This window comes from Corythoichthys intestinalis, chromosome 20 (assembly GCF_030265065.1).
Source record: "Corythoichthys intestinalis isolate RoL2023-P3 chromosome 20, ASM3026506v1, whole genome shotgun sequence".
Lineage (NCBI taxonomy): Eukaryota > Metazoa > Chordata > Actinopteri > Syngnathiformes > Syngnathidae > Corythoichthys > Corythoichthys intestinalis.
Window position 1 is genome coordinate 7,370,538 of NC_080414.1, and position 23,241 is coordinate 7,393,778.

Sequence of the window (23,241 nt, forward strand, 5' to 3'; positions counted from 1 at the left end):
ACTGCATTAACCATCAAAGTGAAGTCAAACTATAACTGTAGTCTTGAAACAAATAGGAATAAGGAAAAACACAGCAATAAAATAATGCAAACTGAATAAACTTGAGAGTAGCTGAGATCTCTCATGACAGAACATCGCTTCAATGATATCTGGCACAATCTAGCGTTGTGAATGGGTATAATGTCTAGACCGCGAATATAAGACGAGTAGAGGCGTGCGAAATTTCCGATTCTTGGATTATTCGCGATTCGGCCGTGTAAGATTCGAGAACGATTCACAAACATCCAAATTCTGATTATTGAATTATACCAGGTAAAGCGGAAGTAAAACACAGTCAGCGCGGTCTTTGGGACGCAATGAGGAACGGACAGAGGATAAATATCATGTTCAACTCATGCCGCTAGATAAAAAAAACAATCATACCTGACTGCGGCCGACAGCCGCTACAAACAACTAGAGCTGAAACGAATACTCGAGCAACTCGAGTAACTCCAGCTTAAAAACTGATCCGAGTAATTTTATTCACCTCGAGTAATCGTTTATTTTGACAGCTCTAAGCATCACATTTTGCTCGGACTACTTTTAATGTGGGACAACGCGCTGATGTCATGTGCGTAGAGGAATAAGCCAAAAAAAAAAAAAAAAACTTACTGCAGCCGACAGCCGCTACAAACGACGCCGATGTTGCTAAATACTAGCCCGCACAATGCTACGTTGGTAGCAGGTAGCGTCCGATGAGCCTCATAGAGATCACATGTATGTTGAACTAGATGCTAAATGACAGACTCGGCCGCGTCTGGGCAGCGTTAGTAAATAGTCGCCACCTTAAAGCAGTAGAGCGCTAAGCGCTAATAAAGAGCGCTAAGCGCTAATAAATAAGATTAACGTTACTGTCACTAGCTCAAGTAACGTTAGCCCTGCGGAGGGCTAGGTTTCTATTAATTATGACCACTTTCGATGTGTGGCTAACGAGTCTTACATACAGGCTTTAACATAACAGCGTTATGGAGTGATGAGGGTGTAAAATAGAAACTCAATAATGCTAACTATCAATTTTAGCTCAGTAGTCATTGCTGGATAAAACACCAAGTAGCACTGGTCCCTAATGTGCTCCAATACAGCCTGTATCATACATTTATTTTGAACACTGCAAAAACTCAAATTTTTTTTTTTTTTTTTAAATAAGATCTAAAGGTTTTTTGAGTGAAAGCAGTGAATTAGTCTTTTATTCTAGTTACATATGAGATGCAATTGTTGGCTGTTTTCAACAATATACATCGAAAATAAAGACATTGATTGACTGAAAATGGTTCAAGATTAGATTAAATGTCTTGTTTTCTCATGTATATTTATAATTGCTCTTCACCTAAAAATATATTTGTTTTATCCGATTACTCGATTAACCGATAGTATTTTCAGTCAATTACTCGATTACTAAAATATTCAATAGCAGCAGCCCTACAAACAACGCCCGGTTGCTTGTTGCTATAAACATATGGCTACAGTAGCTATCATACATATGTAGAACTAGATGCAAAATGACAGACGACGGCTGTGTTAGAACATGTATTATTGAACAGAGATGCGAAATGATAGACTTGCCGGCGTTAGTAAACACCCGCCATCTTAAAGCAGTAGACATCTCTAAAAGGCTCTGTTGTAGTGAACCTAATTAACTTTTTATCTAAAATACTCCTAAATCGGCAAAATCTTGTCTTGAATCTATGAAAGTTTTAAAACTCTGACATGTCAAAAGTAGACAGAAGCGAAATTATGGAATAATGGGAGCAATTTTAACAACTGTAACGGTTGATTCACAACAATAATTTAATTGTAGTTTAAAGCTGCTGATAGTGGAGTATTTTATTTACTGTTATTTTTGTATATTTGTTTACTGTTATATGTTAACTTGATACTGAAATAGTCGTTTGTTTTAGCCTGAGAGGATTTTTGAAAAAATTTGGAATTAATGTACAAAACATTTTTTTTTTTTTTAAAGGAGGGGGGGGCATCAATAATTGTTTTATAATCGAATCGGAGCCTCTGAATCATAATCGTAATCGAATCGTTAGGTGCCCAAAGATTCCCAGCTCTAAAGACGACCCTCTCTTTTTCAGTCTTATTTCAATGCAAAAAACACCGTCTTATATTCGGGCCAATACGGTAATTATATGCTAAGGTGCTAATATGTATATACCTGCATGCAATGGAAACACTTATCAAAAGGTGCATAAAGCATTGTTGTCCATTATTATTGTATTTCTATCAGATATTGAGTAGTATATTTTTCCAGAAATGTTGTGTTATCCTGTGATATTTCAATAAAAAAAATTGTAAAGAAATGTGTGTTTTGATTCTCTGAACTCAGTTGATTTTATTCTAAATCTGGAGAGTACACCCTGACTTTAACACTCAATGGGTACGTTTACATGGGTAAATTTCCTGAATCTGATTAAAACTACCTGTGTGCTATCCTGGCAACTTATAAAGAGTGGAAGTGCACCATTTGGAAGAAAAAAATAGCTATACAGTGATGCCTCGCTATTTCGCGCTTCAAACATTGTGCCCTCAGTCGATCGTAGATTTTTTTTCCAATTAAAAAAATAATAATTTAGAGCTGTCCCGATCTCTCACTCTCCCTCCCACCCGCTGTTTTTCATGTTCAGGCAGTGCACTGGAGTTGCTTGTCAAAGTTAACGATGACTGACAGGCGTTAAGGTTTGATCTTGCCAGAGATGCTTGGAAGCCGAAACTTCAAAGGGCCGCATGCATCAATCATCGTTTAGCTTGTTAAACATTTGCTGTGGGAACCCATTGTGTGTAAGTGAGCAGCGTGAGCGGATTTGAGTGGACTCACTCATTGAAGCATTTCATAAAGACAAGCGTTTTTCCATGTTATTCTTTTTAAAAATAATACGGTGGGACAGTAACGTGTAAAAATTACATGTCATTATTATTACCGTAATTTTCGGACTATAAACCGCTACTTTTTTTCCCCCTCATTTTTAATCCTGCGGCTTATACAGTGCTGGCCAAAATTATTGGCAACCCTGATATTCTGTCAGATAATACTTAATTTCTCCCAGAAAATGATTGCAATGACAATTGCTTTGGTAGTAATATCTTCATTTATTTTGCTGACAATTGCACCAACATATTAATAGTTAGTGTAGGCATTCAATGTATTTCTTGTTGTTGTGTTTCGTTTCTTTCGTCTCTTATGTTTCTTTTATTCTGTTCCCCCATAACTCCTTCCTGTTTGCTGCTTTGTCATAATAAACGAGGTATTTTGAATGATCACATTGGGAGTATGTCATACTCTCAATGTGAAACATTAAAACTGTTCAGACCAACCGGGCACTTAGACTTCCATTCTCCGTGTCAAACAGATGAACAGGACAGGTTTAAAAAAAAAAAAAAAGATAATCATAATAATAAAACATTGGAACAGTAACTGAAGAAATAATTAGTACAGAACATGAATTTCGTCTGTAGCGCTGCAATGCATGCAAGGAGGCATGTTGGACGACAACAGTGTTGACAGCAGGTGGCACTAGAGGTTTACCATCTACCCCAAGGGAGCAGTGATGGATGAATAAAGCTTCTTGAAGCAATGAAGCTTTGCAGCCAATTGGTTCAAAGATTCATGGTGGTTCATTTTGTGTTATGGCAGTGTAATGGTGCCACAGTCAAATAAAGTGTTGCCAGTTTATATCTTTTGGTGTAAATATCCCATAATACAGTGAGAAAAGTTGCGGTTTACAGTCCGGTGCGGATTATCTATAAACAAATGCCGTTTTCGTGCCAAATTTGGTGGGTTGCGGCTTATAGTCAGGTGCGCCTTACAGTATGTAAGAGGATAGTTACATCTTGAAAACCTTAATGGACGAGATTGTAAACAAAGATGATGTACGTCTTTCATGGTGACTCTAGGAATGTCTTGTCCCTTTGTCATGTCAACCCCCCTTCAGGCCGACAGGTCCAGACGACACTTGGTTCGAGCAGCAAATAAGAACAACAATCGGAAAACCCGCGTCGGCTCCTTTTCCCTCCTTAGCAACGATAAGAAATTAAACCCCTTACAGGTGAGTCTCCATGACAAACCCCAAGCAGACAAACAGCTGGGGCAAAGAGCCTGTTGTGCAGGCTGGATCAATGTGCAACAGGCACTGATCACACATAGGGTTTTTGAAATGGATTGAAATTTCAGAGCAATCATTGTGTGTGAATGGAAAAAAAATAATTTCTCATCCAGGTGATCCGCGCGAGGCGACAGGTGGAGAATGAGCAAACAAACCAAGGAAAAACAATAGACAAACGCCCTTGGTTTCTTCGGCCCGGTGGTACCGGCGCCTTCGTGAGACACTTCTAATCTAATTTTTCCCTCCATTAAAAAGCCTTTCTCATAAAATGTGTGTTTTCTATGCAGGGACAGCCAGGGGAAAGAGGGGTACCCCCACCCACGTTACCAACAATAGCATAGTGCAAAGTTGTTATCATGATTAAGTTGACCAGCAGAGGTGTATGAAGGAAAACAAATAAACAAAAATACAAACTTCCTTGGTTGGATTGCCTTGTGTTTCTATTATTACTGTTTGATCTGTACGATAGTCTATGAATTAGCAATTACTGTATATGTTGAGTTTCGAATATGTATATGCCTGCATGCAGGGGTTATTTTGTGCTGGATCCTGTCGGAACAAGATTCGGCACCTCTTAATTTTGGCCTTCCTGTGTTCCAGGCAGGGCTGTCAACAGACTTGCAGGGACCCGGGAACAAGTGACTAGGGCGGGACAGTAACATGTGTAGACTAGGGCCCCCACCCCAGCCCTGCCACCGGCTTGTCACGACAACATACGCAGTACTTTCAACGCTTTGCAAGCAATGACAGTGTACATTTTTTAATTATTTAATTTGAGATGGACAGTTAAATTTAACAGACCGTAATGTGATATGACAATATAAACAAACATTTTCCATCTATTCACTCGCGGTGCAACGGTTTGCGGTTCAAAGCCGAACCGTACGGTTCGCCCTGTACGGTTCAATACGCCTTTATGAACCGCACCTTTTCGGTTTTGCAATCAATGTATTCCGAACGCTTGTGGAATGAATTGATCGAGCTCTGAGTGCCTGTGTGTGACGTGAAGCACCGCTGTGGAGAAATTCCCGCCCCGCAAGTAAATGTCGGATCGCTGTCAAGCACCTGTGTAATAGAGCAGAGTAACGCCCTACGAGCGAAGTGAAAAGTGAAACAAGAAAGAAAAATAGCTATGGCGAGCGGAGGAGTGGAGAGACCGAATTCTGAGGAAGCACCGGCTTCTTTCAAATCTGCGGTGTGGCAGCATTTTGGTTTCCCCGTGGACTGCAATGCGGAGGGAGAGAAAATCTTGAAAAAAAAAAAAATTGCAAGCATTGCTCAGCGCTTGTTCCCCATGCTAATGGCAACACTTTTATAACATGACTCCGGCAGCTCAGCCGGCATCACCCACAGATATCACTTTCTCAAGGCAGGACAACCCCGAAGATGACACCAGTGAAAACACACGGCGGGCATCGTTAATTTATTTGCAACGCTTGACCCGCGTTACATTGTTCCCTCGCGGACATATTTCTCCAACAACGTAATCCCCGACATTTATGAAACGGCACGCAAAGCCATCGAAGATGATTTCGCTAAAGCACATAGTTTCGCCCTGACCACTGATAGTTGGATGTCCCGTGCTACAGAGTGCTACTACCTAACTGTGACGGTCCACTATAATTCATACCTGTCAAGTTGTACAGTCTCGTCGTAATTTGTACAAGTGAGCACTGATTTTTAAATGTGTACGCCGTACATTACGTTCAAAATCTGCACGTTTTTCGTGCATTACCGTATTTTCACGACCATAAGGCGCACCTAAAAGTCAAAATTTTTCTCCAAAATGGGCGGTGCGCCTAATAATGCGGTGCGCCCAATGTGTGTACCGAAGGCGGACGGGAGTGAAAGCAGCATGAGAACCATTAGAGGTGTGAATGGTGCTCGTCATAGGGGGCGGGCCGCCATTAGGTACAGTGTAAAATTGAGTTACATGCGTTGGGCAAATAAAGTTCTGTTTGAATCAAGACCCCCGAAAATGGCAACTCCGACGAAAAGACACGCTTACGAAGCCCAGTTCAAGCTCCAAGCTATCAGCTACGCGAAGCAACATGGAAATCGAGCCGCGGCGAGACAATTCAGCATCAAGGAGTCAATGGTTTGCAAGTGGAGAAAGCTGGAAAACGAGCTAAGCCAAGTCAAGAAAACAAAGCTGAGTTTCCGCGGAAATAAAGCGAAGTGGCCTCACCTGGAAGACGAACTCGAGGGGTGGATTCACAACCAAAGAACAGCCGGGAGAAGCGTCTCGACAGTCACCATGCGAATGAAGGCACACACGCTGGCGCATGAAATGAAAATTGAACATTTTCGAGGAGGTCCGTCGTGGTGCTTTCGATTCATGAAACGGCGTTATCTTTCCACCCGGAAAAGAACTACATTGGCGCAGCAACGTCCAGCTGATTACAAGGAAAAACTGACTATCTTCCGCTCCTACTGCAGCAAAAAGATTGCCGACAAACGCATCCAGCTGAAGCATATCACGAACATGGACGAGGTGCCACTCACTTTCGACGTCCCGGTTAGCGACAGCGTGGAGAAGAAAGGAGCCAGCACGGTAGCGATACGCACAACGGGGCACGAGACGTCATCTTTTACTGTTGTGCTTAGCGGCCATGCTAATGGACAGAAACTGCCACCGCTGGTGATTTTCAAAAGGAAGACGTTGCCGAAAGAAAAGTTTCCTGCCGGAGTCGTCATGAAAGCCAATCAAAAGGGCTGGATGGACGAGGAGAAAATGAGAGAGTGGCTGAGGGAGGTTTACGTGAAGCGACCGGATGTTTTTTTCTGTGTTTCACCGTCCAAGTCAAGTTGCGTGCAGCGTGGGAGTAATGGATGACGAATGGCGAACACAATTTTACAAAGACTGGAAGGCAACACCGGGCGAGTTCCGATAACATTTGCGAATGGATTGTGGATGCTTGGGCTAATGTGTCGGCTTGCACTGTTGTTCGAGCTTTCGCCAAAGCCGGCATTATTTCCGAGGAGGAGCTTCATGGCAACGAGACTGACTCGGACAACGAAGAGGGGGAACCTGGCGTGTTTGATGGAGACCTAGCCCAGCTATTCATGTCAGAAACAGAAGATGAGGACTTGGATGGCTTTGTGGATTGACAAAAAATGTGAGTACTTATTAAAATTCTTTAATAAAGTACAATCAAACTCAGTTTTGCGTCCACTGCCTTTTTTTAATACCTTCGTGTGTATGCTAGCGTGCAAGCTAGCGTGAATGCTACTGTAGGTTTTAGCGTGAGTGCATGCATGTATGCCCACGCGCCCAATAAATCCGGTGCGCCCTGTGTGTGTGTTAAATACAAAAATAGCACACAAGAATTAGTATGCGCCCTTTAATACGGTGCGCCGTATGGTCGTGAAAATACGGTACGTTTTTTTTTTTTCTCATCCGTTCGGATTTGGTCACCGTTTCTGCAACGAGACTATGTTCGTTAATACATTGGTGGAGTGACGCGAGAAAAGACGCGAGAGGGAAGAGTGTTTGTTGAGACGCTGTAGCAAACGCGATGCTAGGCTAGGTGGCTCCAATATATCCTGACTAGCCGACAGCATAAAATCTACACCTAGATATCTCATGCATATAGAACTACATGCGAAATGACAAACTCGGTAGCGTTAGTAAAAAGCCGCCCGTTTAGAGGAGTAAACTTCTCAGAAAGGCTCTGTTGTCGTAAACCTTCCGAGCGAACCTAAGCAACTCCTAAATCGGCAGAATATTGACTTGAGTCTATCTTTAAAGGATGAAACAGTTTTAAAATTTTCACATGTCTAAAGTAGACAGAAGGGAACTAATGCAAAAACGGGGGCAATTTTATCAACTTTAACGGTTGATTCACAACATTAAATGACCTCCAAACATAGCAAAGGTTACTATGTTTTGGGGTTTGTTTGTTTTTTGTTTTGTTTTTTTTAATTAAAAAAATATTTTAAAAAAACATGAAAGGTATCACCAGTTACTTCGCCAAGTAACTTTTTTACTACTGTGTGTGTATTTCAGTAGTCAGTCACTACACTAGCCAAAGAGCTAAGAGGCATTTTAACAGTCGAAAATGTTTACATTTTAAGTGTTTATTTCATTTTTTAAAAAGCAAAATAAAGGCAGTTTAAAAAAGCAAAACGCAAACTGACACCGAACCGAACCCGTGATCCCAAAACCGAGGCTCAAACCGAACCGTGGGCTACCTGAACCGCTACACCCCTAATTTATACCATGAATATTATCTGAAACTGAGGCTTGTAAGTCCCACAGCATGGCAAGTGGGCATTTGTGTTTGTTTTCAGCACCATTTTCTGCGTATGTTCCAGGACCTGTATGTATGACCTCATATGTACTTTATGTTCCGGCAACTTATGCTTTACAAATTAAGCACTGCCTGCATGCAATCAAAACACTTATCAAAAGGTGCATAAGGCATTGTTGTCCATTATTATTGTAATTCATTACATTTGAGGGGTATATTTTTGCAGGAATGTTATGTTGTGCCGCACGATGGCTGAGTGGTTAGCACATCTGCCTCGAGTTTGCATGTTCTCCCCTTAAATGCGTGGGTTTCGTGGGAAGTCCGGTTTCCTCCCACATCCCAAAAACATGTATGGTAGGCTGATTGAACACTCTAAATTGTCCGTGTGTGTGTATGTGTGAATGGTTGTGTGTCTCATTGTGCCCAGCGACTGGCTGGCAACCAGTTACGGGTGTACCCTGCTTTCTGCCCGTAGTTAGCTGGGATAGGCTCCAGCACCTTTACGACTTTCGTGAGGAAAATCGGCATGGAAAATGATGTTAAATTGTGTTATTCTATGATATTTCATTAAACATTTAGTCACGAAAATCCGAATCAGACGCTCTCTTCCTCGTCCTCCACACCAGTCCGCTTGACAGCGGCCAAGAAAGACCAGCACGCTGCTCGTTCTGAGTTCGTTCGTTTAATTCAACAAAAAAGTCATCCACAGCTTGGCATCCAAAACGTAAACAAAAGAGCAACTGAGAGATAGCTAGAGAGAGATAAAAAGCTGTTAAGAAGAGATAGAGAGACAGCGGTCAAAAACTGTTTAGGCTCTGTGCTTCACTGGGATCACTGTACTTTTAATATCGAAGTATATAAGAGGTGTTGGAATCCGCCCCCCGCCAAGCCGCACGCGGGGGCGTGCCAACCGGGAAGGCGGAAATTCCGCGCGTTCTCTTCTTATTTTAACCCTTTGTACTGACTCCATGTTTCAAAAGTTTGAAGAAGACTCACCGAAAACCGGTTGACAATTTATTCGTCGACAATGGTCAAAAACAAGGCAAAAACAGACGACGGCGGGAACCATGCTGAATCCAAAGCAAGGCTACATAAAAAATGTTTCTGAGCAGCAAATCTGTGTTATTTCAGTGTCCAGTGTTTTTTAAGTCCTTGGTGTAGGAGGCCGGGCCGAAGGAGTGACTGCGTGTTGTTTCGGGACCATCCCTCTGTGGCCGGTCTTGGTTCGTGCTATTTATTTTATATTAGGTGTGTTTAGAGTAGTTCAGTCCTACAGTAAATATGAGAAATGATACTATTGCCTGATTAAATATATTACGTGTGTAGACGGTGCCTACGAGAAACTGTACCATTTTTTCCTTTCATATTCATGTCAGGATACATACTGCTTGAAAACCTTACTGGACGAGATTTTACAAAGATGATGTACGTCTTTCATGGTCACTTTAGGCAAGTCCTGTAAACTCGGCACTAGGAATCATGGCATTTTCTAAGACCAAGCAGTTTTTGTGCAAAGATCTCATTGTCATATCAACCTATATCCAGGCCGACAGGTCCAGACGACACTTGGCCCAAGCGGCAAATAAGAAGAACAACAATCGGAAATCCCGCGTCGGCTCCTTTTCCCTCCTTCACAACGATAAGAAATTCAACCCCTTGCAGGTGAGTCTCCATGACAAACCCCAAGCAGACAAACAGTTGGGGCAATGAGCCTGTTGTGCAGGCTAGATCAATGAGTAACAGACACTGATCACACATGAGGCTTTTGAAATGGATTAAAATTTCAGACCAGTCATTGTTTTGTGGATGGTAAAAACTCTTTTCTCATCCAGGTGATCAGAGCAAGGAGACAGGTGGAGAACAAGGAAAACAAACAAGAACAGAAAAAACAAGAAAAAGCACTCGAGACAGGCCTTTGGCTTCTTCGGGCCGGGGCTGAATCCCTCCTGGTGAGTCACATTCTAGTAATGTCATTTTTCTCTCCATTAAACAGCCTTCCTTATAAAATTTTTGTTTTCTCACTAGGGAAATTTTGGGCCCCAAATGGAAATCACAAACGTGTCGATACTAGCAACATAGTGCAATCTTTTTGTTGTTACTATGGTTAAGATGACCAGCACAGGTCTTAAGAGGAAAACAGACAAAAACACAAAACTTGCTTGACTGGATTGCCTTGTGTGTCTATTATTACTGTTTGATCTGTACGATAGTCTATGAATCAGCAATTATTATATGCCAAGGTGCTAATATGTACAGTGGGGAGAACAAGTATTTGATACACTGTCAATGGGAAAACCCATTGGAAGTGTATCAAATACTTGTTCTCCCCACTGTATATACCTGCATGCTATGAAAACACTTATCAAAAGGTGCTTAAGGGATTGTTGTCCTTTATTATTGTATTTCATCAGATATCAAGTGGTATATTTTGCAGGAATGTATTATTCTATGATATTTCAATAAAAATTCAGTAAAGTAAAGTGTGTGTTTTAAGTGTCTGAACTCAGTTGATTTCATTCTAATTCTGGCTAGTACACCCTGACTTTAACACCCAATGGGTTAGAGGAGTTCCAAAAAAAATCGAATATTACATGCGTCACGATTCGACACGTGACGATTCGATTACGATTCATAAATGTTCAAAACCGATTATTTTCCCCTCATAACTTTATGGCAGCCGCTCGTAGCAGAACGAAATTCAAGACACGTCTGCCGCCTGGGCACCGTTAACGGGTGCACGCACATCATGATGGATGCTGCCTGTTACTGAGAGAGAGATTTACTCCTTTTTACAAGACTGGACAATAAATTTGTGTATGAGACGAGCAGGAACAGCAGTCGCGATTTTGTGCGCAAGTTATTTTTTAGAGCAAGAGGGGAAGAGAGGTACTTCATTGCTCCTTGTCTTGTAGATGTCCAGCAATAATTTTCATGCATTTCAATTGAAAATTGTCCTGAGTGTGTTGCTAAGACCTGTGTGCATCTATAAGAGGTGAGTACACGAACTCTCTTGTACTGTTCAGCCTTTATTGTTGTTGTTTTTGAGATGTTTAGTTAGCGCCGAGCGCTAAGCTAATTAGCTAATTTGCTAACGTGTATTTCAAATGCAGAACGTGTAAAACCTTAAGTACAGTGGTAATACTAAAAACATGCGAAATAGTAAAGAAATCTGTGAAAACAAAGTATATTGGTTAAAAGAAGTCTTATTTCTAATTCAAACACACTTCGTTTCCAGAAAATTTGGAATTCATTCCAACTGTGTAAGTTTATTGTGTTGTTATTATCTGAAATTGAGGCTTGTAAGTCCCACAGCATGGCAAGTGGGCATTTGCGTGTAGTTCTCAGCACCATTTTCTGCGTATGTTCCTGGACCTGTGCCAGTCTCGTCATCCCTGTGCTGTCATATCTACTATGCGTTCCGTCACCTTATGATTTACAAATTAAGCACTGCCTGCATATAAGGAAAACACTTATCAAAAGGTGCATAAGGCTGTGTTGTTCATTATTATCATTATAATTAATCAGATATTGAGGGGTGTATTTTTGCAGAAATGTTCAGTTGTGTTATTCGATGATATTTTAATAAAAATGTAGTCAAGAAAAGTGTGTGTAAGTCTCTGAACTTTGTTGATTTCATTCTAAATCTGGAGAACACACCCCGACTTTAACACTCAATTGGTACGTTTACATGGGTAGATTTCCTGAATCTGATTGAAACTACCTGTATACCTGTATACAATACTGACAACCTATAAAGTTTCATTGTGACATAATTTGTTTAAAAGTTTAAAATATGCGCGTAAATAATTTTTTTAAAGTCATTTGTTTGTTTTTTAAACAAAATATTAGACATCAACTAATGATTCTAAGCTAAGAATGACATTTTAAATAATGAATATAATTGCCTTCTTTTTACAGCTTGCTTGACACAAAAGCGGTTGCGCGACGTCTGTAGACGGGGGTTTCCAGGGTAAAATGGACAAATTAAAAATAGTTCGGGGGCTTAACTGCCAAATGTATCACATTTGATACACTTAAAATGTCATGATTTTGAGACTAATTCAGAATTTTGACATATTCGGGGGAAAAAATGATGGATGCAATTCAACACATGCATCCACAGGTTCCATGAGAAAAAGAAACAGGATTTAGCAAGGGTTATAGAAATTAGAGCGCTTATTACACATATTTTGACTTTTCTTTTGACAAATTTGAAAAAAAGGTTTCTTTAAGACCTTGTTTTTCCAAATTTTATGATTCTCTGACAATTGCATCATATTGCATGCATTAAAGGGTCAAAATACGGCAGTTTATTTTAAAGAGGGGTGCAAGAGCAGAAACTGCTTTGTCAGTCTTTTTTGCCATATATAGCTCTTTTCACTGCTAAATCTGAATAAATCCACAGAGTCGCTTGGACCCCAAATTTTTTAATGATAGTGTACATTGAAAAGACAAAACAAAACAAAAATGGGGGCGTGGGGGCTACTTCGCAGTTTTTCCACTTATCGCGGGGGGTTCTGGTTAAGAGGATACATACTGTACAGTACATCTTGAAAACCATATTGGACGAGATTTTACAAAGGTGACGTACATCTTTCATGGTCACTTTAGGCAAGTCCTTTAAACTCGGCACTAGGAATCATGGCTTTTTCTTAGACCAAGCAGTTTTCTTGCAAAGATCCCATTGTCATGTCAACCTTCCTCCAGGCCGACAGGTCCAGACGACACTTGGCTCAAGCAGCAAATAAGAAGAAGAACAATCGGAAATCCCGCGTCGGCTCCTTTTCCCTCCTTCGCAACGATAAGAAATTCAACCCTTTGCAGGTGAGTCTCCATGACAAACCCCAAGCAGACAAACTGTTGGGGCAAAGAGCCTGTTGTGCAACAGACACTGATCACACATGGAGCGTTTGAAATGGACTGAAATTTCAGACTAATCATTGTGTCTGAATTGGAAAAATTCATTTCTCATCCAGGTGATCAGAGCAAGGAGACAGGTGGAGAATGAGGAAAAAATAGTCTGGGGAAACTTTGTGTTTCTTCGGCCCGGGGCTCACTCCCTCAATGTGAGTCACGTTCTAGTAATGTCATTTTCCCCTCCATCAAACAGCCTTTCTTATAAAACTTGTGTTTTGTTTTGTCTGTCCAGGGAATTTTGCCCGGAATGCAAGTCGTAACGGCGTTGCCACCAACAGTATAGTGCAATGTTGTTATTTTTACGGTTAAGTTAACCAGCACAGGTCTTAAGAGGAAAACAGACAAAAACACAACTTTGCTTAGTTGGATTGCCTTGTGTGTTTATTATTACTGCTGCTATGATGAATTAGCAATTACGTATATGCGAAGGCTACAATATGTATATGCCTGCATGCAATGAAAACACTTATCAAAACATGAATAGGGCATTGTTGTCCATTATTATTGTATTACATCAGATATTGAGTGGTATATTTTTGCAGAAATGTTGTGTTATCACATAGTATTTCAATAAAAAATTAGTCAAGAAAAGTATGCTTTATTTCTCAATGTGTACGTTTACATGGGTACATTTCCTGAATCTGATTGAAACTACCGGGGACTACCCTTTATATTAAGAGCGCACGTGCACCATTTGGAAGAATAAAATAAAAAATCTCTACAGCAATGCTGACAGCACTCCTGTAACGAGTCACATTAAATTTTGGAGGAAAAATGACAAGCAGTACTCAATTTGGACATTTAGGGATGTACGTAGTTTCTAAGGAGTGTACGCACTTTTGTTGCCAGGGGTTTAGATATTAATGGCTATATTTTGAGTTATTTTGAGGGGTAAATAAATGAACTTTATTATATAAGCTGCACACAGACTACTTTTCATTGTGTCAAAGTGTCATTTTGTCAGTGTTGTCCCATAAAAAGATATACTTAAATATCTGCAGAAATGCGAGGGGTGTACTCACTTTTGTGATATACTGTAAGCATTTCAAAAGTAAAAATTACTTTAAACATATTACTGTCCCAATTTTTTTAAACAATAAAGTAGTAGAAATATGTTTAGCTTCATTAAATGCTTCATTGAGTGAGTCAACTAACTCCACTCCATTGCTCACTTACAAACAATGAGTTGTCACAGCAATTGTTTAACAAGTTAAACGATGATTAACGCATGCGGCACTTTGAAGCTTTGGCTTACAACCATCTGTGGCAAGTTCAAACGCAAACATCTATAAACATACCTAGTATGAAAGAATATATTTTATTCATGCTTATAAAACACATAACCGGTGTGATACTATATTCATTTGTTAGACTATTCATCCAGGTTCGTGTGTTGTATTTCTTTGAACAAAATACAAAGAGGTTCTGTTGACCATCTTATCACATTTTAACTCCCTTTTGGTGCCAGCCACGGCCAGGTTCTCAAGGTTGTAAGTCACGATGTTTTTCTGTTGAAAACCACCAGAGTTGATACTTAAGTTTCACAGGTATTGTTTTACAGTAAGCATCCAGTTTTAAGAACAATACCAAATAAGGAGAAGCAGTTAGAGCTGACTCACTCTGAACTAGCCAATTATAGCGAACCACATACCCACTGTTATGACACGCATTACCATGTGACTTTGGAAAATAAAAGGGTTGCACGAGAGACGAAAAAACGGGAACACCCCGTGCAGCACGTTAAACTCTGAAACTCGAGTGACTTCTGATATGTATGTGAGATTTCCCTCTCTTTGTGACTGTCATTAGAATAGAATACTTTTGGTTGTGTTTTATTCCCTGACACCTACCGTAGTTAACTTTAAAAAGCAACTCCAGTGCACGGCCTGACGAACAAAGAGCAGGGAGAGTGAGGGAGGGGGCGAGAGTGAGACTTCGCTCTCGGCTCGAGAAAGCTCATCTGTATTTTTTTTTTTTTTTTTAATTCAAAAATAATCCGCGATGGACTGTGGGCGCGAAGTTTGAAGCGCGAAGTAGCGAGGGATCACTGTTTTTTCTATTTTCTGCCAAAAACAACACTAGAACATACAAAAAAAAAAAATTGTGGGTTTTCTGGTCCACATTAACCACAAAAAACAAGGGATCACTGTACTTTAATATCGAAGCATGTAAGATGATACGTACATCTTGAAATCCTTCCTGGAAAAGATTTTACAAAGATAATATACGTCTTTCATGGTGACGTTAAACAATTCCTGTAAACGCGGCACTAGGAATCATGGCATTTTCTAAGACCGAGCAGTTTTCATGCAAAGATCCCTTTGTCATGTCAACCTCCCTCCAGTCCGACAGGTCCAGACGACACTTGGCTCAAGCAGCAAATAAGAAGAAGAACAAGCGGAAATCCCGCGTCAGCTCCTTTTCCCTCCTTATCAATGACAAGAAATTCAACCCCTTACAGGTGAGTCTCCATGACAAACCCCAAGCAGACACTGGGCTGGGGGAAAGAGCGGGTTGTGCAAACTAAATCCATGTGCAACAGGCACTGATCACACACAGGGCTTTTAAAATGGATTGAAATTTCAGACCAATCATTGTGTCTGAATTTTAAAAGTTCATTTTCTTCCAGGTGATCCGAGCGAGGAGACAGGTGGAGAACGAGCAAACAAACCAAGGAAACACACCAGAAACAGGCCTTTGGTTTCTTCGGCTCGACGCTTACCGTGGCTTCGTGAGACACTTTCTAATGTCATTTTTCCCTCCATTAAAAAGCCTTTCTCATAAAATGTGTGTTTTCTGTCCAGGGACAAGGTCGACCCAAAGTGGAAGTCACAACAGTGTTGCCAACAACAATAGCATAGTGCAATGTTGGTATTATCATGGTTAAGTTGACCAGCAAAGGTCTAAGAAAGTAAACAAATAAACAAAAATACAAACTTGCTTGGTTTGGATTGCCTCGTGTGTCTATTATTACTGTTTGAGCTGTACAATAGTCTATGAATTAGCAATTATATGATAAGGTTCGAAAATGTACCTTGGGGAACATACTTTTTTTGTCGTACTAGGATAAAGTGTAATTGCACATCCACTCAGTGGGTGGCAGTGCCGCTCTCATTTTCAACATGTGCACAATATTTTGGAACCAAACAAGAGCACACAGCAAAGAGCACTGGAGATATGAAAAGCTTAGACAAGGAAATATGATGAAGCGTATGTAGCATTTAGCTTTTGGCTTTGACTTTTAGTACAGTGGGAGACGAGCAAAGACCAGACTATTTACTTTGTCTAAAAATGTTCACAGCGGACAGCAGGAATTATATTTTTTTTTAATAAACCAAAGTAAACCAGGGAGCACTGTCAGCATCATATAAGGTGGCATACCAAGTTGCTCAGTGCAAAATAACCCTACAACATAGCAAAATAGCTGATACTGCCTGCAGCAAAAATAAAAACTGTCCCTCTATCCAATGAAACTGTCGTTTTGTTCTATTATTTTTGTTTTTCGGTCTAATTGTTCGACATCCTATCCTCATGAGTTAATGTTGCTAATCAGTTTGAATTTATAATTATTTATTTATTTTATTACATTTTCATTTTTCAGGATCAAACAGTCAAAAATGTATCTTGGGTGTATTTTTACACATTGGATGTGTGTTTTGTTGTTGTTTTTTTTTACGCTTTATTGTAAGTTGAGCTATATTACTTTATTCACAATGTTATGCAGAGGTGTACTTATAAGAATTTTATATAGAAATGATACTCCAGTATATACTTACAGTGGCGGCAGAGAGTTGGGGGGGTGGGAGGGGGGCGCGGAACGTTTACGTCTTCCTGGGGGGGCCGTAACAGAAAATAATTGATAAGCACTGACTTATCTAAAGGTGCATAAGGTCTGGTTGTCCGTTATTATTGTATTTCATCAGATATCGAGGGGTATATTTTTGCAGAAATTGTGTGTTATTCTATGATATTTCAATAAAAATTTAATCAAGAAAAGTGTGTGTTTTAAGTGTTACAACTCAGTTGATTTTATTCTAAATCTGGAGAGTATACCCTGACTTTAACACTGAATGGGTACTTTTATACGTCCCAGTCCAATAGTGTAGTCTATCACTCTCTCTCCTGCTGTTTTTCTTGCTCAGGCATTGCACTGGAGTTGCTTGTTAAACTTAACAATGATTGACAGGTGTTAAGGTTTGATCTTGCCAGAGATGCCTGGAAGCCAAAGCTTCAAAATGCTGCATGCGTCAATCGTTTAGCTTGTTAAACATTTGCTGTGGCAACTCATTGTGTGTAAGTGAACAGCGTAAGCGCATTTGAGCAGACTCACTCAATAAAGCATTTTTATGAAGACAAGCTTTTTTCTGTGTTATTCTTGTTTAAAAATAATTTGGTGGGACAGTGACATGTGTAACACTGATCATAATTATGACATTTGAAGTGCTTAAAAACTATTAAAATCTGTATCATATACAGTTTTTTAATTATATTTTGGGGGGAAAAAAATGAAAATGCTGAATCTGGATAAATACATTGAACACAACAAAACAAAAACATTTTGGGGGGGCAGGGGTTTTTCACTTATCTCGGGGGTTCTGGTCACCATTAAAAAAAAAAAAAAACAAGTACAGTGGTATGAAAAAGTATCTGAACGTTTTAGAATTTCTCAAAATTCTACATAAAATTATCTGTTTGTCAAAATCACACAGATGAAAAAACATTGCCTGCTTTAGCTAAAACCACACAAACATTCATAGGTTTTCATATTCTAATGAGGATAGTATGCAAACATTGACAGAAGGGGGAAAATAAGTAAGAGAACCATCACATTTAATATTTTGTGCCCCCCCCCCCCCCCCCTTGGCAGCAATAACTTCAACCAGGCACTTCCTGTAGCTGCACATCAGTGTGGTACATCGATCAGGACTAATTTTGGCCCATTCTTCTCTACAAAACTGCTGTAGTTCAGTCAGATTCCTGGGATGTCTGGCATGAATCGCTGTCTTAAGGTCATGCCAAAGCATCTCAATGGGGTTCAAGTCTGGACTTTGACTTGGCCACTCCAGAACGTGTATTTTGTTCTTAGGAAACCATTCTAAAGTTGATTTACTTCTGTGTTTTGGATCATTGTCTTGTTGCAGCATCCATCCTCTTTTGAGCGTCAACTGTCTGACGGGTGGCCTCAGGTTTTCCTGCAAAAATTTTGATTTCATTCTTCCATTAGTGATTGCAAGTTGTCCAGGTCCTGAGGCAGTAAAACAGCCCCAAATCATGATGTTCCCTCCACCATGCTTCACGGTGAGGATGTAGTGTTGATGTTGGGAGCTGTTCCATTTTTCCTCCACATATGAAGTTGTGTGTTACTCCCAAACAATTCAACTTTGGTTCATCCGTCCACAAAATATTTTTGCCAAAACTTCTGTGGAGTGGTCCATGTGCCTTTTTGCGAACATTAAACGAGCAACAATAAGTTTTTTTTTTTAGACAGCAGTGGCTTCCTTCGTGGAGTCCTACCATGAACATCATTTTTGGCCATAGTTTTGCATATAGTTGATGTGTGCACAGAGATATTGGACTGTGCCAGTGATTTCTGTAAGTCTTTAGCAAACACTCTAGGGTTCTTCTTATACCTCTCTGAGTATTCTGCGCTGAACTCTTGGCATCATCTTTAGTGGTCGGCCACTTCTCTCCATTTGAAGACAACTTCTCTGACTGTTTATTGATGAACATCCATCTTCTAGAGATGGTTTTTGTGTCCTTTCCCAGCTTTATACAAACAACAATCCTTGATTGCAGGTCTTCAGACAGCTCCTTTGACCAAGCCATGATGCACATCAGACAATGCTTCTCATTAACACGTTTCTTACCTGGTGTGTGTGTGTTTTATAGTGGGCAGGGTAGCTTTAAACCACTCATCAGTGATTGGACACACACCTGACTTAAAATTTTTGGTAAAAATTAGTTTCAATTGCTCTTTAAGTCTCCTTAGGCAGAGGGTTCACCAAGTTATTTTTACCCCTTCTTTCATTGTTTGCATGCTATCCTCATGAATATATGAAAACCTATAAAAGTTTGGGTGGTTTTAGTTAAAGCAGACACCGTATTTTCATCTGTGTGATTTTGAAAAAGCTCAGATCACATTTGATAGCCATTTTATGCAGAAATGTGAGAAATTCCAAAAGGTTCAAAGGTTTTTCATACCACAGTACTTTAATCTCAAAGTATTTAAGAGGATAGGTACTGTACGTCTTGAAAACCTTACTGGACAAGATTTTACATGGTGACTTTAGGCAAGTCCTGTAAACGAAGCACTAGAAATCATGGTATTTTGTAAGACCGAGCAGTTTTCGTGCAAAGATCCCATTGTCATGTCAACCTCCCTTCAGTCCGACAGGTCCAGACGACACTTGGCTCAAGCGGCAAATAAGAAGAAGAACAAGCGGAAATCCCGCGTCGGCTCCTTTTCCCTCCTTAGCAACGATAAGAAATCCAACCTCCTACAGGTAAGTCTCCATGACAACCGCCAAGCAGACAAACAGCTGGGGCAAAGAGCTGGTTGTGCAGGCTGGATCAATGTGCAACAGGCACTGATCACACAGGGGTTTTTTGAAATGGATTTAAAATTTCTGACCAATGACTGTATGTGAATTGTAAAAACTCTTCTCTCATCCAGGTGATCCGAGCGAGGAGACAGGTGGAGAACGAGGGAAAAAAACCAGAACAAACAAGCCAAGAAAAAGCATCCGAGAAATTTGTTTTGTTTCTTCGGCCCGGTGCTTACTCTACCACGGTGAGTCAACCTCTCATAGTGTCATTCTTCCTGTCATCAAACAGCCTTTCTAATAAAATGTGTGTTTTCTATCCAGTCAACTGTTTAGCCCAAAATGGAATTCACAAGAGTGTTGACACCAATAGAATAGTGCAATGCTATTATGCTTAAGTTGACCAGCACATGTCTTAAGAGGAATACAAATACACAAAAAACACAAACTTGCTTGGTTGGATTGCTTTGTGTGTCTATTATTACTGTTTGATCTGTACAATAATCCATGAATTAGTAATTATATGCTAAAGCTCGAATATGTATATGTCTGCATGCAATGAAAACACATCAAAGGGTTCATAAGGCATTGTTGTCCATTACTATTGTATTTCATCAGATATCGAGGGGTATATTTTTGCAGAAATTTGATGTGTTATTCTATATTTCAATAAAAATTTAATCAAGAAAAGTGTGTGTTTTAAGTCTCTGAACTCGGTTGATTTTATTCTAATTCTGGAGAGTACAGCCTGACTTTAACACTCAATCAGAGGCGCCGCGTTCCATTAGGCAAACCAGGCAATTGCCTAGGGCCCCCAGCCAGCAGGGGCCACCAGAGGGCCAACAGATTTAGCACACGCAGCTTTACTGTTACTTTACTACTGTGAAAGCCTTGTGTCTGAGTTCCCTGAAGGGGCCCCTTCACTCGCGCTACACTACCCCCGCCCCCACTCTCTCACGTGACTCAGAGTAAGAGGCGATTTGGCTTTTTTTTTTTAATTGGCGTATATCCAAAATGAAGAGAAGTTATCCTTCTGGAAGCAACATAAGAAAGAAAAAAAAGCAGAAGAGGAGAAAAGGAAGCAAGACATTCGTCCTAAACCCTAGACTGGACCCGGAAGTAACTTATTTTCATGGCGTGGGATTCAAAAATTTAATATAGAAAACGATTTTCATTTAAACTTAAAAAAATAAGTGAAAGCCACGACTTTATATTGTTGAGGCACTCATTGAGTTGACAGAAAGTGCCATTTTGCGCCATTGGAAAATAAATCTGACAGTCATCAGCATACAAATGAAATAAAACACCATGTTTCCTAAAAACAGAACCAAGAGGCAATAAATAAAGCAAAAATAAAAGAGGGCCGAGAACAGATCCCTGGGGGACCCCATGTGGAAGCGATGCCTTTTTGGACATGAAATTACCCATTTTGCACATGCGCATTACATTACTCTCTACCATTACCTGGAATGTGTAATGCTGCCTCAGTGCGGTCCTCATCTTTTACAACCCGATCCAAAATACAATACGATCCGGGTGAATCTGATTGGCTAAGGTGTTGATATGAGACATTTTTAATCGTATTGGCCTTTCAATTGGGTTATAAATAGGGTTGTTCCGATCATGTTTTTTTTTTTTTTGCTCCCGATCCGATCCCGATCGTTTTAGTTTGAGTATCTGCCGATCCCGATATTTCCCGATCCGATTTCTTTTTTTTTTTGCTCCCGATTCAATTCCAATCATTCCCGATAATTTTTCCCGATCATATACATTTTGGCAATGCATTAAGAAAAAAATTGAATAAAACTCGGACGAATATATACATTCAACATACAGTACATAAGTACTGTATTTGTTTATTATGACAATAAATCCTCAAGATGGCATTTACATTATTACCATTCTTTCTGTGAGAGGGATCCACGGATAGAAAGACTTGTAATTCTTAAAGGATAAATGTGACTTTGTATATCGTGACTAAATATTGCCATCTAGTGTATTTGTTGAGCTTTCAGTAAATGATACTGCAGCCATTCAACCCAAATGCATGATGGGAAGTGCAACCATGACTGTGCGTAGGGGCACCAATTGATATATCTTCTCTGCGTTGGGAAAGAACATAGGGTGTTAAGAAAATGATCAACTACCACCTTTCTTCTCCACACTGCCTCCCACGTTAATTTTAAATGCTGAGAGAGGCAAAGTAAGGCTTTAGCTAAATAAAAGGCTCCAAAGGCTGTCAAAATTCTCTCTACTCATCATACGCTGCATTTAGCTCTTTATATTGGAAAAACGGCGCCTTTATAGATTGAACGCGACCATGCGTGAGTGGGTCGTGCAGCGCATGCGTTAATTATTTAACGTGATTAATTTAAAAAAAAAAATTTACCGCCGTAATCGCAATACATTTGATAGCCCTACTTGAAGCCAAAACTACTCTGGATGAGTGTAAGGCATTATGTCTGTAACGTTATATACAATTAGAAAACGATTTAAATTTAAAAAATATATATATATATATATATATATATATATATATAAAAGGCATGTCCGATATTTTTTTTGCCGATTCAGATACTTTGAAAATGACGTGATCGGTCCCGATCGATCAGGACATCTTTAGTTATAAATAGGATTTTTGGACCCATATAAACACACCCAATGTGCCATTATGCTATTTTATCTTATTTCCTAATGCTGTGTCATCTACCCCTTTCCTGGAATAATACCTTACATGTCCCCACTCCGGCATCTGCGAAACTGACTGACTCATAAAAGGAAATATCAATGGGTCCTGTCTCCAATTACAGATGGCAAGGCTGCAGGTACATTTTACGATATGAAAAGTGGGTAAAACGCTTATCAAGTGCAAATAGGATGCTTCTGGGAGTAAAAGACGTAGCAACAAAACTCTACATGTAGATTAGACCATCTGTTTCATGCATCATAATACATCTCATGTCACTTCTAATTCATTTGCCCACAAAATGGAAACAGTGTGGCCCAGACCAGCAGATTAGGCTAGAGTGCTTCTGCAGGACGCTGACGTCAATGAGCGCACATAACCGAAGCTTGGACAACAACTCTGCCTATTTACAGCGTCGGGGTGAGCCGAGATTCAATAAATCACCAAACGAGTGATGGGTTGGAAATAAAAGCTGCAAACTTGATTTGTAAAACTGTTTCAAAAGAAAACCCCAGTGTGAGGCAATCGGACTAAGAGAATGAGTACATTGCGAGACAATCCTAATTAACTGCATGACTCATTTGCCAATCAAATGATGCGGCTATTAGGATGTTTTTGAGACATTAAGTGAGTCATTTTTTCAGCAAAAGCCTGTTCATGGAATTGAATAAGCTCCTTCTGGGTGAATATACACAAGTCGA

General features: G+C 40.0%; 1 protein-coding gene across 5 annotated transcripts in view; it reads left to right on the top strand.

The window, feature by feature from the left end:
- si:dkey-12l12.1 (uncharacterized) overlaps positions 1–20,529 on the top strand; it is a 45,850-nt gene extending 25,321 nt beyond the window's left edge. Inside the window, exons 4-6 of one of the 5 annotated variants that reach the window (XM_057824340.1) lie at positions 19,699–19,815; positions 19,986–20,102; positions 20,179–20,529. In XM_057824340.1, coding sequence (XP_057680323.1) covers positions 19,699–19,815; positions 19,986–20,102; positions 20,179–20,190 — 246 coding nt within the window. In that variant the 3' untranslated portion in view covers positions 20,191–20,529. Of the gene's footprint in view, positions 1–3,971; positions 4,086–4,255; positions 4,358–4,429; positions 4,631–9,940; positions 10,058–10,227; positions 10,345–10,420; positions 10,876–13,102; positions 13,220–13,371; positions 13,462–13,544; positions 14,403–15,656; positions 15,774–15,941; positions 16,044–16,116; positions 16,253–19,698; positions 19,816–19,985; positions 20,103–20,178 lie in introns of those variants that run through there. The other 4 variants (XM_057824337.1, XM_057824339.1, XM_057824335.1 and 1 more) reach the window with 4 other exon arrangements.
- Positions 20,530–23,241: the final 2,712 nt, after the last annotated feature.